This window comes from Peromyscus maniculatus, chromosome 23 (assembly GCF_049852395.1).
Source record: "Peromyscus maniculatus bairdii isolate BWxNUB_F1_BW_parent chromosome 23, HU_Pman_BW_mat_3.1, whole genome shotgun sequence".
In the NCBI taxonomy this organism is placed as follows: Eukaryota; Metazoa; Chordata; class Mammalia; order Rodentia; family Cricetidae; genus Peromyscus; species Peromyscus maniculatus.
In genome coordinates, this window is record NC_134874.1 from 60,455,509 (window position 1) to 60,469,875 (window position 14,367).

The window sequence follows — 14,367 nt, forward strand, 5'->3', positions numbered from 1 at the left end:
TTTATTATCTATTCTTTAGTTGAGGGTCATCTAGGTTGTTTCCAGGTTCTGGCTATTACAAATAGTGCTGCTATGAACATAGTTGAGCATGTGTCCTTGTGGTAAGATTGAGCATTCCTTGGGTATATACCCAAGAGTGGAATAACTGGGTCTTGAGGAAGACTAATTCCCAATTTTCTGAGAAACCGCCATACTCTTTTCTGGAGAAGCTGTACAAGTTTGCATTCCCACCAACAGTGGAGGAGTATTTCCCTTGCCCACATCCTTTCCAACATAAGCTGTCTTCAGTGTTTTTGATCATAGCTATTCTGACAGGTGTAAGATTAACCTGCTTTTTAGATGATGCTTTGATGCTAGCCTACAAGGTTTCTATAACTTCTAGGCAAGAAAGTAAAATGACACAAGTCTGAAATTTCTCAAATGGAACACACAGTAATCTAATTAAACAAGAAATTATATGAGATGGAGAGATTCTAGCTGAAGTGAGGAATGAAAAACCAGATGTCTTAGCTTCTGTGGGCCAAGACATGGCATAGCGCCACCACATGAAGACCAGAGGGCACGAGGTTCTTTTTATCCTTGATATGACAGCTCCAGTCTGGACTGGAGATCCACGGGATAACTTCTTTTACACATGAACTCTCTGACTCACTGTCAGTCTCAGGAGTCAGATCTATTCCAGAGGAGCTTCACAAGAGTCAATCAGTCATCTGGAAGAACTTTCTCAACGTAATCTGAGATCTACTGTGGTAAAAGAGCAGCATCAAATACCTCTCTCCTTTTTTTAGTCTTGCACAGAATCACTCTGCACCAGAGACATGTGGCCCCATGCAGGCTCCATCCACTCCACCTAGTCATGAGGTTCCTCCCAACATTGCTTATCTGGACCATCAAGAGGGAGTCCTCACCCCACCTGCACCCCAGGACAGTCTTCTCAATTCTGCATTTCATCAGACAGTCTTAATACGTGTTGTCAACCTAGAAGAGATCTAGCAAATCTGTGCCAGTCTGACAGTGAGTGATACTGGGGCAGGATCTTGAACCTATGAGAGCCCTGCATGGATGTGTGGCAGCCTAAGACAGTTAGCATGCCTGTCCCAACAGGTTTCAAGAATCTTTTGGTTGGGAGTGATCCAATCCACCTAAGACAGCACACATGGCTGGGAGGACAAGGTCAATTGCAGGGACTGGAGAGATGGCTCATCCATGAAGAGCATTTATTGATGTTTCAGAAAACCCACAGGACAGCTAACAAACCTCTTTAACATAAATTCCAGGTGAAATCTGCCCTCACCTGGCCTCTGTGGAAATTGCATTACATGGTGGCCAAACACCCTTAAGTATAAAGAAAAACACCACAAAATATCCCAACATGTCTTTCAGGAAATTATCTCTTCTTCTCGGTTATCATTCATGTTATATTTCAGGAAAACTAGAGGCAGATTGCTTTTCATTTTCTGATTTTTTTATACAATTTTAATGAATGTTCTTATTTCCTGAGAGGCCTAGAGCAATATACTTGTGTTTTCATTTAATTTGGTCTACATAATTATTTCGTGAACATGTGTGTACAGTGTACCACATTTTCCTGGCAGCTAAATATATGACATCAAGGATACAATATGTCTAGTTTTTCTATTATGTAGTGGGTATCCATGGAGTAGGCTATTCCATCCACATCCAAAGTGTCATCCTCCTGTGTAGCACTGAGACCCATGGCTGGGAAATCCTTATGGAGCCAAAGCTTCCTGAAACTTACTGAGATACATCCAAGCCTGTGAGTTCTGGGATTACAGCAGTGTGAAAACTCATCTGACTAAAGAAGAGTCTCAGAGTGAAATTTGAAATTGGATTTTATTCATAAAAATACATTCATTTTACTCAATGGGGTCTTTCAAAACAGCAGTCCTTATATACAATGTATAGCCTTAGCAAACTATTAAAACAGTGACAAGAATAAAAGAAATAAAAACAATTAACAAAACCTTAAACCAAAATGAAGAAAACCAAAATCTAAAGCATAAATATCCCAACATATAAACAAAAAAAATTAAGCAAATTTCAGGATCCTTTGGAATTTCATTATGAAAGAGCAAATGAGGTGAGGAACTGTCTTATTCTCTGCAGTGAACAATCTACAGTAACACTTGCCCATGACATGGCGTCAGCTTCAGCACTGCACTAGAGAGAATCTTATGGTTTTGGTGTGGTCTGTCTGGATGGAAGTGTGATGCTAACACAGTCTTCCTTGTCAAATTTCCATCACATATGGAGTCAGCTTGTCAAAGCCCTTGATAGTAAGTCCACTGAACTATGCTTGCTTACCCACATATTCTCTCCATGTTGTTTTGCCCCTCACTGGGGCCACGTGCTGATGGATGTCAGGGTTCTTAGTAATTTGTGTTGTGTCCTCTGAATCTTAGACTATTTCTGATACAATCTTTTCTCTGGGAATAGTGAGCCAATGGATGGGGATCAGACTGTGGCTGGATGGCCTGATGGTAGGTTGATATTTGCCTCACTAGTGAGTTCACAGCTGAAAAGAGGAGGCCGTGAACCTGGAATGTAGAATGTCATGCTTTCAAGGTGTCTCTGGCTTCTTCCAGCCTTCTCAGTTTTCTGAAGAGGTGCTGTCAGAGAAAATCAGCAAAGAAAATATGATTCAGAAACAGTTTTGCTTGCCACTGTCAAGAACAATCAGGGCCTATTCATCCCTAGTAAACAAAAGTTAAGGAAGAAAACACACCCCATGAACACCCTGGCTGCTGGGGATGGGGCTCCATGGTGGCTTACTTGCCTGGAACATAGTGTTTCTGCCCCAGCAGCTCCATCTGCAGGAGGCTCTCTTCCTGGGCTGTGGTCTGCTCCAGTTCCTGCTGGAGGTTTTCAAACCTAGGGGAGGAAGGCAGCTGGGGCACAAGCCTGGTGGGGACATGCCATATCAGCTTTTGAGCCCCCACCAGCTCTAGTCAGCTAGACAATCAAGCATTACCTTTCAGCTGAGTTCATTCCCTGCTTCCCCAAGCAAAAGTGGTCAGAGAGCACCTGGCAGGATTTTTTTTTCCTCAGGTTTAAAAACTGCTAGAAATTGAACTGGATAATACACACTTTGCTGGATTGGAAAAAACAGCATATTTAGCCAACAGTCCAAAAACATCATTTTGGAGAAATATCAGTATGTCAAGGTCTGAGGCACAGGTCAGGAAAGATATCCCTGGCCTTGATTAGATCCACGTGTATGTGAACCGCCTGGAAAATTCTGTTCATGCCTTCTAGTGGAGCCTGCACAGCAATGCAGAGAAGGCTCTGGTTGTTCCTACAGCTCAGAACCCTGCATGGGATTAACTTGTCAGCTCCTACTCTGTTTATGACCAGAGTAAATCTTCTCATGAGAAACTGATAAACACTGCAGAGAGCCTGCAGTCAGCAGGAGTGTGCTGTATGCAAATCTGCAAAGGGTGGACACTTCTCTCTAAACGTGATGTTCCTGATGGAAAAGATGCAGGAGGACACACTTTCCTTCACGATCAATGATCCTCCTTTCCACGTTTCTGGCTGCCATGGGAATATTTTTGGGAGATCTAATCTAAGAGATGAGACACTCACAGCATACTAGAGGTCTCAGAAAGGAAGAGGAGGACACAGTCCCCAGAAGACCAAGGAGAGAGCATATTGCTTCCTGTTGACAGAGCCAGCAACGACACTCAAAGGGTTTCTTTCCCTGCCCGTGGCTGGCAGCTTTGCCAATTGACAAAACTCAAAGAGGACGGAGATCCAGGTACAGCAGACCCACTTGGATCCACCTGCTTCTGGAAGCCTGGGCTCCTACCTCATCTGGGACACAGTGAAGTGATGCTGCAGCTTTACTGCCAAGTCCCTTTGCCGGGTGAACAGCTCCTTCTGCTTCATCAGGGACTGAAGATTTTCCTCAAGTCTTTGATGTTCCTGTTCAATAGAAAATTGTGTTTTTTGGGGAGGTTGTCCTAACCATGTACATAAACATGCATTCTCTTTCTCTCTCTCTCTCTCCTCTCCTCTCCTCTCCTCTCCTCTCCTCTCCTCTCCTCTCCTCTCCTCTCCTCTCCTCTCCTCCTCACCTCTCTCTCTCTCTGTCTCTCTCTCTGTCTGTCTCTCTGTCTGTCTCTCTCTGTCTCTGTCTCTGTCTCTGTCTCTGTCTCTGTCTCTCTCTTTCTCTCTCTCCTCTCTCTCTCTCTCTCTCTCTCTCTCTCTCTCTCTCTCTCTCTCTCTCTCTCTCCAGCACACACATGTATATGGATGCACACATATAAGCACACTACATTCCATCCACACTTAGTTTCCCAGATAACACTAATGTAAGAAGAGATCACCTGGGATACCATGGAGAAGAAAGTTACCTTTCATTAACCTAAATCCTCTCTACCCTAATTCCTGCACAGAGGCAGGAAACACATGATGCTTTGAGCACAGGGATGTGGAGAGGATTGTGTATTTTTATTCAGTCTGGATAATTTTTCATTTTATTTTTAGTTTATATGTGCAGGTGTTCAGCCTGCCTGTGTATCTGTATAACATGTGCATGCCTGGTAACCTGGTAGAGGAACTCAGTGGGCAGATAAGTCAATGCAGTGCTTATCCTGAAAGCCTGTACACACACAGGTTGCTTGATCTGTAATCTAAGCTCTCCTAGCAAGTTCCCCAGTCTGTGCATTGAAGGCATAGTTCCCCAGCACAGGACCACTGGATGGCAGTGGACCAACCCCTTGCTCTCACTCAGTGCTTCCCAGTGCCTACAAGGAGGGCAGCTTCCTCTTAAAGAAGCTCTCTGTACCACAGGTTGCCGCAATTTAGGCCCAAAGGAATGAGCTCAGAAAACTAGAAAATCTCTACAATCCTGCATCTATATTAAACTTCCCTCCAAAGAAGTTGATTGTGTCAGGGATTTATTTGAGTAACAGAAGGTTGACTAACTCATGGCCAAATGACTGCATATATTATTCCATATTTAACAATATCCCATTGACCACATTGTATTTTTGCACTCATCAGTGATGGCTATCTGAAGAGTTTGTAGTTGGACTGTTCTGATGAGTCCTGCTGTATCCCTGTTGTCCCCTATTTTCTGTGGACACCACTTTCCATTCTGGAATCAATGCTCCACCCGAAGTCTGCAGTTCCACTTTCTGAATAATTGCACATAGCTTCTCACAGGGCTGCACCATTTTACACTACTAGCAATGTCTGAGAGATCTCATTTCTCCCAACTCTCCATCAGGCTGAATTAAACTCAGGATGAAGACTTTTGGAATAAAAGCAATTTCTGAGTGCTGCAGACACAATATGGAGTGGGTGCTTGAGAGTATGGTGATCCTAATTGGTGCCCAAAGACAACCTCATCTCACACATCAGCATAGCTGTGGGACTCCTGCTGGGCTGGAATACAGCCACAAGCCCCTCTGCAGTTCAGAATTTCTCTGAGAATAAAGTCCAGGCCAAGCTCCAAGGACCAGGTTAGGTGAACCAAGGTTAGGCAAAGGTGAAAGGAAAATGGCAGCAGGCGATGAGGAGAAGAACAAAACAGGATGCAGGGAAGTCATCAGTGGTCAGCCTCCTTCCACCCAGAACATAGAAGGATACAATCCCACGGCAACCTTTCCTGCCTCTCAGTAGCCTCTTTCTCAACGTCATGAACCCCATTACTTTGTTTTTCTCCAGAGGATTTCTTTGCAGATAAATAATTCTTCCTCTACAAATACCATAAAAACTTTTAGCTTGCATCAGTTATATGGGTTTTGGTTGTAGTTAGCTGTGTGGACATGCAGAAGAATGGGCAACTCCATCTGTTCTTTGACTGAGGCAAAGTCATACTAACCAGATTAGGCACAGTACTTTCTCATTGAAATCCATCTCCATCAATCTTAAAGATGTTCCAATGTTCCATGAGAGAGTGAGCATACACATAGAGGTTCAAACACATGTTCTCATTCCCCAAAGATACACATAACAACAACAAGAAGAAGAAGAATGCGCGCGCACACACACACATACACACACACACACACAAACACACACACACACACACACACACACACACACACACACACAACTTTCTTGAATCCAGAAAGGCAAGGAAGAAGACTAGAATGTTGCAGCACCTTTTCTATTCCAGGGGGAGGTAGTGGGTCCTCTCTGCTGTCTTCAAGCCTCTTAGACCCAGCCATGCTCTTCTGTCCTGGCCTGAACTTATTTCCCTTCCCAGGGAAGTTTTTATCACCAGACTCACTGATCATACAGAGAAGTAACAACCTCTGCACAACTGAGTTGGACCACAAAAGACCAAGTGCTGGGGGACGAAGGCAGGACATGAAGCCTCCTGATAGATTTAAGTTGACCCATTATAGTCTCCTCACTAAACTTACCCAGACTCCTTCACAGAAGACATTGACAGCACCAGAGAATGGAAGTCACCCATTGTCATTACTCAACAACTTTTGACCAGATTACAGTGCACATTATATGAAAACAGCCCCAGGCCAGTCAGTGGAAGGCTACTTAGATCATCCACAGCACTTTTCTAAAATGCAGCACTCTATACAACTATGAGTTGGACTCTGTCCTAAGAGTGAGTATCAAAATGTCAGGTTCCATGTTATGAAGCCAGTAGACAAAACAGACCTTTCCTGGAAAGTTACCTCTATGTCATGAAAGAAAAGAAGTCTACTTTTTATATTTAAAGTAGCTCCATTGTTTGATTTTTGTGATTTATTATAAGTTGCATTAAATCCAAAGTAATAAAAATGTTTAAAAATTAAGAGAAACCAACAAATCAGTTCTCTTTCTGACCAAATGAACCATTTAGCAACAAAATGAGACAGAATAATACAGGACGCTCTACTGTGAGGAGACAGGACATCCAAAGATCTGTGGCTATCCAGCTTAGACAGAACAGAAATTTTCAGGTTCAGTGAGAGACTTGGGCTGAAGGGAATAAGGGAGAAAGCAACAGAGGACACTCGATGTCATCATCAGACCTTCCAAAACACCCACAGATGTATGTGCCCTCAGACAGGCATACTCACACACAGACACAAATCCCTCCAATCATCAGTGATCAGAATGCAGTGAGGAGGACATCACACTGGATGAGGATGACATTACCAGTTGGTTTTAAACTCCTCACAATAGCTGTTATAAGTTAGTCCCACAGTTCTGCATAATTTTGGACTAAAAATGCCTGGAGAAACATGCTGAGTCTCTGCAGGCTTTGTTGATGCAGTTGGCTCAAATCTGCCACCCTGACCCTTGCCTGTCATAAGCCCTTGCCAAATCCCTTGACATCTAGTGAGCTTTAGAATGTAAGATCCAGGATGGGAGAACTGGCCAATGCCACTCACAGCAAACAGTACTGACAGACTGTTAATTTAGTTTCTGTCACTGTGAACCAAGTGCTTGGCCAGGTAAAGAGAACACCATGGCAGTCTGGGAACAAGAGGGTAAAATGCCATGTGACACCCAAAAAGATGTCTATGAGACCCGGTCATTTGACTTTTTCAGGGGCGTTCCTCCTTCCATGCTGTGTCTGCCTCTGATCTCACATGACCCCTGCCAAGCAAAGGAGACCAAGACCCTTGACCTGAAACACTCGATCTCTTTGGCTCCCATCACAGCCTGGCTCCTCCCATCCTGACATACAGGTGAGTGATATGTGACTTATTTGTCTCCCTCAATGGACTGCAGCTTCCAGCAGAGCAGTAGGATTTGCTTGCTCTAAGAGGCTAACTCCCAGAAAGATTTGTGAATGATCACAGAAGTGAACTAACTATTGGATGGGATTGGTCAGTTGGATAAGTGAGTAAATGGTTACATGGGTGTGTGCATATGTGTGTGTATGGTCAGACTGATGGCCAGGTTGGCCCTGCTGCTTCAACCTACCTGCAGCTGCCTTGTCCAGAGGTCATAGATCTTCTCATGGGCCTCTTCACAGAGACTCTTTGCCTCCTCACAGGACTCTTGTAGTAAAATCTGCTCCCCCTATAGCTTTTTCTTGTCCTCTAGCAACATTCTCACTTTTTCTTTCAACTGAGTCTGTTCACTCAGGTGCTGACTGTAGAGGGTGCTGAAATATCACAAGAAATGATGAGGTCCACCTCCATCTGCCATTCCTGCCTCCCAATACCATGATTCCTGCAAGGTCCCCTGTCCCTATCCCCAACAGCCCTGGGCTGGAGCCCTCTTTATCCAGGCCAGAATCACTCAGGTGCAGGCCAAAGAAAGAGAATAGCCAAATTCCAGAAAGATTTATACTACTTCTGAAGACCCTGACAGCAAAAGGGATCCATGTACCTCTGAAGACTTGATCTGCTACCTCCTGAACACACATCTTGGTACTTAACTGTTCACAGTATTGGGAAAACATGAGCAGGTAGAGGGAAACCATACTCTGAGGGAGACAGAAGACCTATCTGGAATATATTCCAATCATGTGTCCCATAGAAAACAGCTCTCTAAGCTCCTGTCAGAGCCACAAAAGCCATGGTGCAAACCATGTTTTCTGTCTAGAAGTTCCAGAAGCTGACAGGGAAATGTTGGGAGGGGCTCTCAGACTCTTCACACTTAGGAGAACTCAGTCTAGGAGGCACAAGTCCAAGAGCTACAAGGCAGGCTGCTTTCTAAGAGGTAAACAGACTAGAACCACAGCCCTCATTTTGCTTTAAAGGTGGAGAAGGGAAGGAGATGCTGTGGGATATATTTCTGTATGCCGTGAATATGTATTGCTTACATTGGTTAATAAATAAGCTGTTTTGGCCTATGGCACAGCAGTAAGGAGCCAGCCAGGAAAATCCAGGAGAGACAGAGAAGAAAGGCAGAGGTGGAGGAGATGCCAGCTGCCACCCAAGGAGCAACATGCCAATAGCCTGGCAATGTAGCAGCCATATGGGAAAACACAGATGAATAAAATTGGGTTAATTTAAGATGATAGAACTAGCTAGCCTGAAACTTAAGCCATTGGCCATAGAGTTTGTAAGTAATGTGAGCCTCTGTGGGTTTATTTGGGCTATTTGCCTGCAGAAGGCAGGAGGGACAGATTCCTCCTGACAGCAGGGTCAGGCAGGACTGGAGAAACTTCAGACAACAACAAGCAGTCCTAACCAAATTCTGGAGTTCACCCAAATCAGGCACTCACTGGTAGGTTTTGGTCTTCTCACTCAGCTCTTTGTACTTGTACAAGACCTCACTAATCTCCTTGGGTAATTTCTTCACATCTGACATATCCTTCTTATGCTCTGTGTTCTGCATCTCATGCTCCGAATTCAGCCTGTGGTAGGGAGTAGCCCCAGGAACAACTAACCCTGTGATCATAGGCCTCAGGGAGCCCATGAATTAAGGTTGTATTTTGTACTACCCTAGCCTACTGGATGTCACACCCTGAATGTACTGGGAACTCTTGATGTTCATTAGACTTGCTACCCTGCCCCAGGTCCAGTAAAGGCTGGTTGTCAACAGGGAGGGAGACAGGGCTCCATGAGCTCCCTCAGTAGGCCTGGAGAGGTAGAGTAGCTCTCTAAGAAGGTCCACCGGCGTGGGCCTCCCTGAAATCTGCAATGACATTTCCACTGTCGTGAGAACAGAAATGCTTTGTCCTTACAAGGGTACCCAGACTCATCATCAATATTGCCATGGAGGAGGCACTCCATGAGCATGGCTTATAAACTCCCAAGGGGATTCGAAGAATCACCAGGGTGAGCACAAAGACTGAGAACTGTGATGTTCAAAGTGGAACTCCCTTATCTCAGCACTTATATCACCTGAAATCTTTGAAACAGGCAAATCCTCAGGCCTACTATTAATCTCTAACTCACAAGATCTGAAGGGACCTTGTGCCCCCATACACACACAATGTAAGGGAGCCTCTCAAAGACAGTACAGAACACACTGAGACACCAAATCCTTAGCACAAAGATATGCGTTTCCCCAGCAGGGTAAGCATGGCATTGGGAGCCTGCCTCTGGATCAGCAAAGGCAGACAACACACAGCAGGCTTTTTTCAGCAGTGGGATTTTAAATAGAAAGGTTAAGTCTCTGCTAGGGTGAGTTGCTGAGATCTGATTGGTCAGGTTGGCAAGTGTAGCCGAGAAATGAATTTTTATGGTCGGACTTTGATGTTTAGTTTCAAGAATGAGTTGGTGTCCACAAAAGGGAATGAACTCTGGAGAATAAATTAAGGAATGTAATCTAATGGTTTATTAAGGGAGAGGGAGGTGAAAAGGGCAAAACCTGCCACTGCCATGATTGCAATGTTTGGGCCCCTTAGAGGGCAATTCACATGCACACAAACCCACACACAGTATGTCAGAGAAATGCAGCTGGGTGGCATTGTCTCACAGTACAAGGAACAAGACCAGAGAGGAGCAGGGATGGACTCCAGCCCTTCCAGTCACACACAGATGGAATAAGTAGGACCACCAGGTTCTTCAAGCTGCTCCCAGAGCAAGAAGCAAAAGTAAATATCTTGTCAAATACAGAGACTCAGGTTAAACTTCAGAGCACCCAGCATCTCCTACAAACCAACACCTGTCAAGGCATCTTGAAATGCATGTTGTGATCTTACACCCTACTGCCCCTCTCTGTGGATTGTGATTCAGGCCACAGGCTCTGGTTTTCATAAGGAGGAATCAGAACAGCCTGTGTCCCATCTCATTCCTACAGGCTTCAGTTCTGCCTCTCAGATGCATTCAGGGAAATTTGTTTGTGCAGGTAGCCCTGCAGGTACAGCTTCCAGTGACCCAAGGACTGCTGGAATTGACACAGTAGGGTCAAGACATTCACCAGAGAACAGGGCATGATGAATACCTGTTGTTCAACTCATTGTTGTAATGGGCCAGGAATTCATGCAGTTCATTCCTGTCATTGGTCATCATCTGTAGCTGAAGTTTCAGTTTTTTCACCTGGTTCATCTGCTGCTCCTGCTCAGTGAGGAAGAAGGGTGTGGATGATGCCTTCCTAGCAGTCCCTGTAGGTACATAAACACAAGTGAATTTGTATAGATGAATGGCATAAGCCAAGAAGATCATGTGGAGTCCCAAGAGGAGGCCTGAGGAAGATGAAAATGCATGGAACCCAGTGAAGCCCTCAAAGATCAGAGTAGCTATTCTTAAGCTGGTCCTCAAAACCCATGTGTCTGTCTCTAATCTCTTTGGCTAGATATATGCCTGCCCCTACTGCAGGCCCCCTGGCCCTGAAAGACATAAGCAAGGCCAGCCATGTATGTTTGGAATTGTCAGCTCATACCTGATGTGTGGTGGTATTGTGTTCCCCAACATATTGTGCACCCTAATAAACTTATCTGGGTTCAGAGATCTGAACAGCCACTAGATACAGAGGCTAAAAATTGGTGGCACTCATGGTTTAATCCTATCCTTCCAGAGGCAGAAATCCCTCTGGATCTTTGTGAGTTCAAGGCCACATTGAAAACAGCCAGGCATGGTGACTCACGCCTTTAATCCCAGGGAGTGATGGCAGAAAGCAGAAAGGTATATAAGGCATGAGGACCAGAAACTAGAAGCTTTTGGCTGGTTAAGCATTCAGGCTTTTGAGCAGCAGTTCAGCTGAGAGCCATTAGGATGAGGACACAGAAGGTTCCAGTCTGAGGAAACAGGATCAGCTGAGGAACTGTCGAGGTGAGGAAGCAGTGGCTTGTTCTGCTTCTCTGATCTTCCAGCATTCACCCCAATACTTGGCTCAGGTTTGATTTTATTAATAAGAATTGTAAGATTCATGCTACACTGATGTGATCAAGGAAGTCCAGGAGTCCCTAGTGCTTTTCACCTCCCAGCCCTGATAACCTGTGTCCAAGAGTAATAGGAACTGAATGTCTCAGACTTGGGTAAGTGGATGGAAAGTTTCCCTCCTTGGTATTTACATCAGATATAAAGTACAACATTCCATTCTGATGCCAAATTAGTGGTTCTGGGCCTCCTGTTGCATTCTTTGCCACTCAGAATGAACTGAAGGAGGTCACAGTACAGCAGCTGCAGCCTTGACCTTTCCTGTCCCTCTGCCAACTAACCATCAGGAATCCTCCACTTTGGATCTGCTCTTTAGGAACCCAGATAAGCAGCATAGGCCCATTGCTTCATGATCACAGCTACTGAACCCCATTAGTAGAAGGTCCAGTTCTAGCCTACCTCCTCCATAGGAAACTAGGGCTCTCTCTGCCAATCAGTGTGATCAGTCTTGCCAACATGTCAATTTCGTGAACTCTATAAGTACTTAGTGAATGCCTCAAGGGCATTTGGCATTGCCACAACACTGGTGATTTCACAGAAGATGCCACGGGCTCTCCAGGATACAATAGAATTTCCAGAGGATGGACTGTTAGGGCCACTGCCAATGGTCACCACCTATCTGATAACAAGCTCTTCCCAAATTCACCAATAGCCAAGCTGCCCTTTCCAGGAGCCTCTCCTGAGACACAGGGGAAGGCCTTCAGCACCTCCTCCTTCCAATCCCGAGATCTCTCAGATTCATTAGAATCTAGTTCATTCTAATTCAATAGTTCATCATGTGTGGAGAGCAATACTCATTTTCAAACACCACCCTGGAATGGCTCTTCTCATCCTGATGATTGCCAGCTAATAAGATGAGAAATTAAGAATGGGAAGAAATTAGCTCAGGACAATGGGTAGGGAAAATCAGTTCCATGAGGTGAACAAGCACATCAGAGAAGATCCACAGGGCTGTTACAATGTATGGGCATGGTGAAGGATTATGTGGGTCCTGTCAGAACAATGATAAGTCACACGGGTAATGATGAAACTTTTGCCAAAAGCCATCATGATGTTAGCAAAAGTGTTAACTACTGATAAGTATGACCGAAAGTACCTAACGACTGGGCATCCATAGGTGAGCCCTCAGACACCAAGGACAAATACTTACAGGAAGAGTGATGTCCCAGTCCTGCACTCAAGGTAGAGGAAAGAGGACTGGCTAGTGAGAGGGCAGGAACTCAGAAACCTTAAGGGTCTCTGACATGCAGCAATGCTTGGTGGCTCCTGCCCTGCTAGAGATTATTTAAAATGTGAGACTCTCTAGCTCTGGCCAGGGGACTTTACTCTCCCTTTTTTTAGTAACACACACCAAAAGAAATCCAGTGTGGGTGAAGTGCAGGGCTGGAACTGAAACCTCTTTAGTCCCTCTGTGCTTCCTTCCCACTCAGAGTGAAAGCAGAGGGCCCGCAACAGAGCAGCTTCAGCCTTGACCATCCCTAGCTCTCTACAAACTAACCATGGAAAATCCTCAACTCTGGGTCTGCTCTTGAAGAAATCAGAGGACCAGGAGAGGCCCATCATTTCTTCCTAGAAACTCTCCCCTCCTGAGCCCCACTCCTGAAAGGATCAGCTGAAGCCTTCCTCCTTCAGGAAGCTCCCCTTCCCTTTCCCAGGACTCACTGTGCTTTCCCCAAAACCATTTGTTTCTTGGTGTGTGACATGGAGACTGAAGGCCAACTTCCTTCTGCCTCCCTTTGATCTCCCTGTGCTCGCCATCCTGTCTCCCAAGAATCCTGTTCAGTCTAGTCAGCATGTCTGTCAGTGAAACACGAGACACTGCACCAATGACCCCAATGACAGTTGGTGTTGCCACAACACTGGTGACATCACATGGAATGCCAGGGCTCTCCAGGAGACAGTAGAATGTCCATGTGCTGACGTCACATGGTATCTGCTACCATTTGCTTTGCATTTAATATCCATTTAAAAGTAAGCACATACCATATTTGACTTTCTGGATCTGTGTTACCTCCCTCAGTATCTTATTCCATCCATTTGCCTACAAATTTCATGATGTCACTATTTTTTTTTAACCACTGGGTTATATTCCATTGTGTAAAGGTACCACATTTATATTATTATATCCTTCACTTGAGGGCCATCTAGGTTGTTTCCTGGTCCTGGCTATTACAAATAATGCTGCTATAAACATGTTTGAGCAAGTGACCTGTGGCATGATTGAGCATCCTTTGGGTATATGCCCAAGAGTGGTATAGCTGTGTCTTAATATAGGTAGATTCCTAACTTTCTGAGGCACTGCCCTACTGATTTTCTGAATGGCTGTACAAGTTTGCACTCCACCAAAAGTGGAGGAGTGTTCCCCTTGCTCCACATCCTCTCCAACATAAGCTGTCATTAATGGACTTGATCTTAGTCATTCTGATAGGTATAAGATGGTATCAGTGTCATTTTGATTTTCATTTGCCTGATGGCTAAGGATTTTGAGCAATTCCTTAAATTTCTTTTTGCCATTTAATATTCTTCTGTTTCAAATTCTCTGTTTATATATATACATCATTTTTTAAATTGGATTATTTGGTAATTTGATTTCTACTTTTTT

General features: G+C 44.7%; 1 protein-coding gene across 1 annotated transcript; it reads right to left on the bottom strand.

Annotated features, from left to right (window-relative positions):
- Nucleotides 1-1,835: 1,835 nt before the first annotated feature.
- LOC143270530 (uncharacterized) lies at nucleotides 1,836-13,626 on the bottom strand. The gene is made up of 6 exons (XM_076560868.1): nucleotides 13,428-13,626; nucleotides 10,831-10,990; nucleotides 7,912-8,095; nucleotides 3,830-3,945; nucleotides 2,798-2,892; nucleotides 1,836-2,630 (listed from the first exon to the last, which is right to left on the bottom strand). The coding sequence occupies exons 4-6, from the start codon at nucleotides 3,907-3,909 to the stop codon at nucleotides 2,476-2,478; spliced, it is 330 nt and encodes a 109-aa protein (XP_076416983.1). The 5' UTR covers nucleotides 3,910-3,945; nucleotides 7,912-8,095; nucleotides 10,831-10,990; nucleotides 13,428-13,626; the 3' UTR covers nucleotides 1,836-2,475.
- Nucleotides 13,627-14,367: the final 741 nt, after the last annotated feature.

Excerpts from the sequence above, each read along its gene's own strand:
- LOC143270530 (XM_076560868.1), bottom strand. The coding sequence starts at position 3,909 with ATGAAGCAGAAGGAGCTGTTCACCCGGCAAAGGGACTTGGCAGTAAAG. Across the intron at positions 2,893-3,829 it reads TTCACTGTGTCCCAGATGAG|GTTTGAAAACCTCCAGCAGG; the intron begins GTAGGAGCCCAG and ends TTCCTCCCCTAG. Across the intron at positions 2,631-2,797 it reads GCAGAAACACTATGTTCCAG|CACCTCTTCAGAAAACTGAG; the intron begins GCAAGTAAGCCA and ends TTTCTCTGACAG.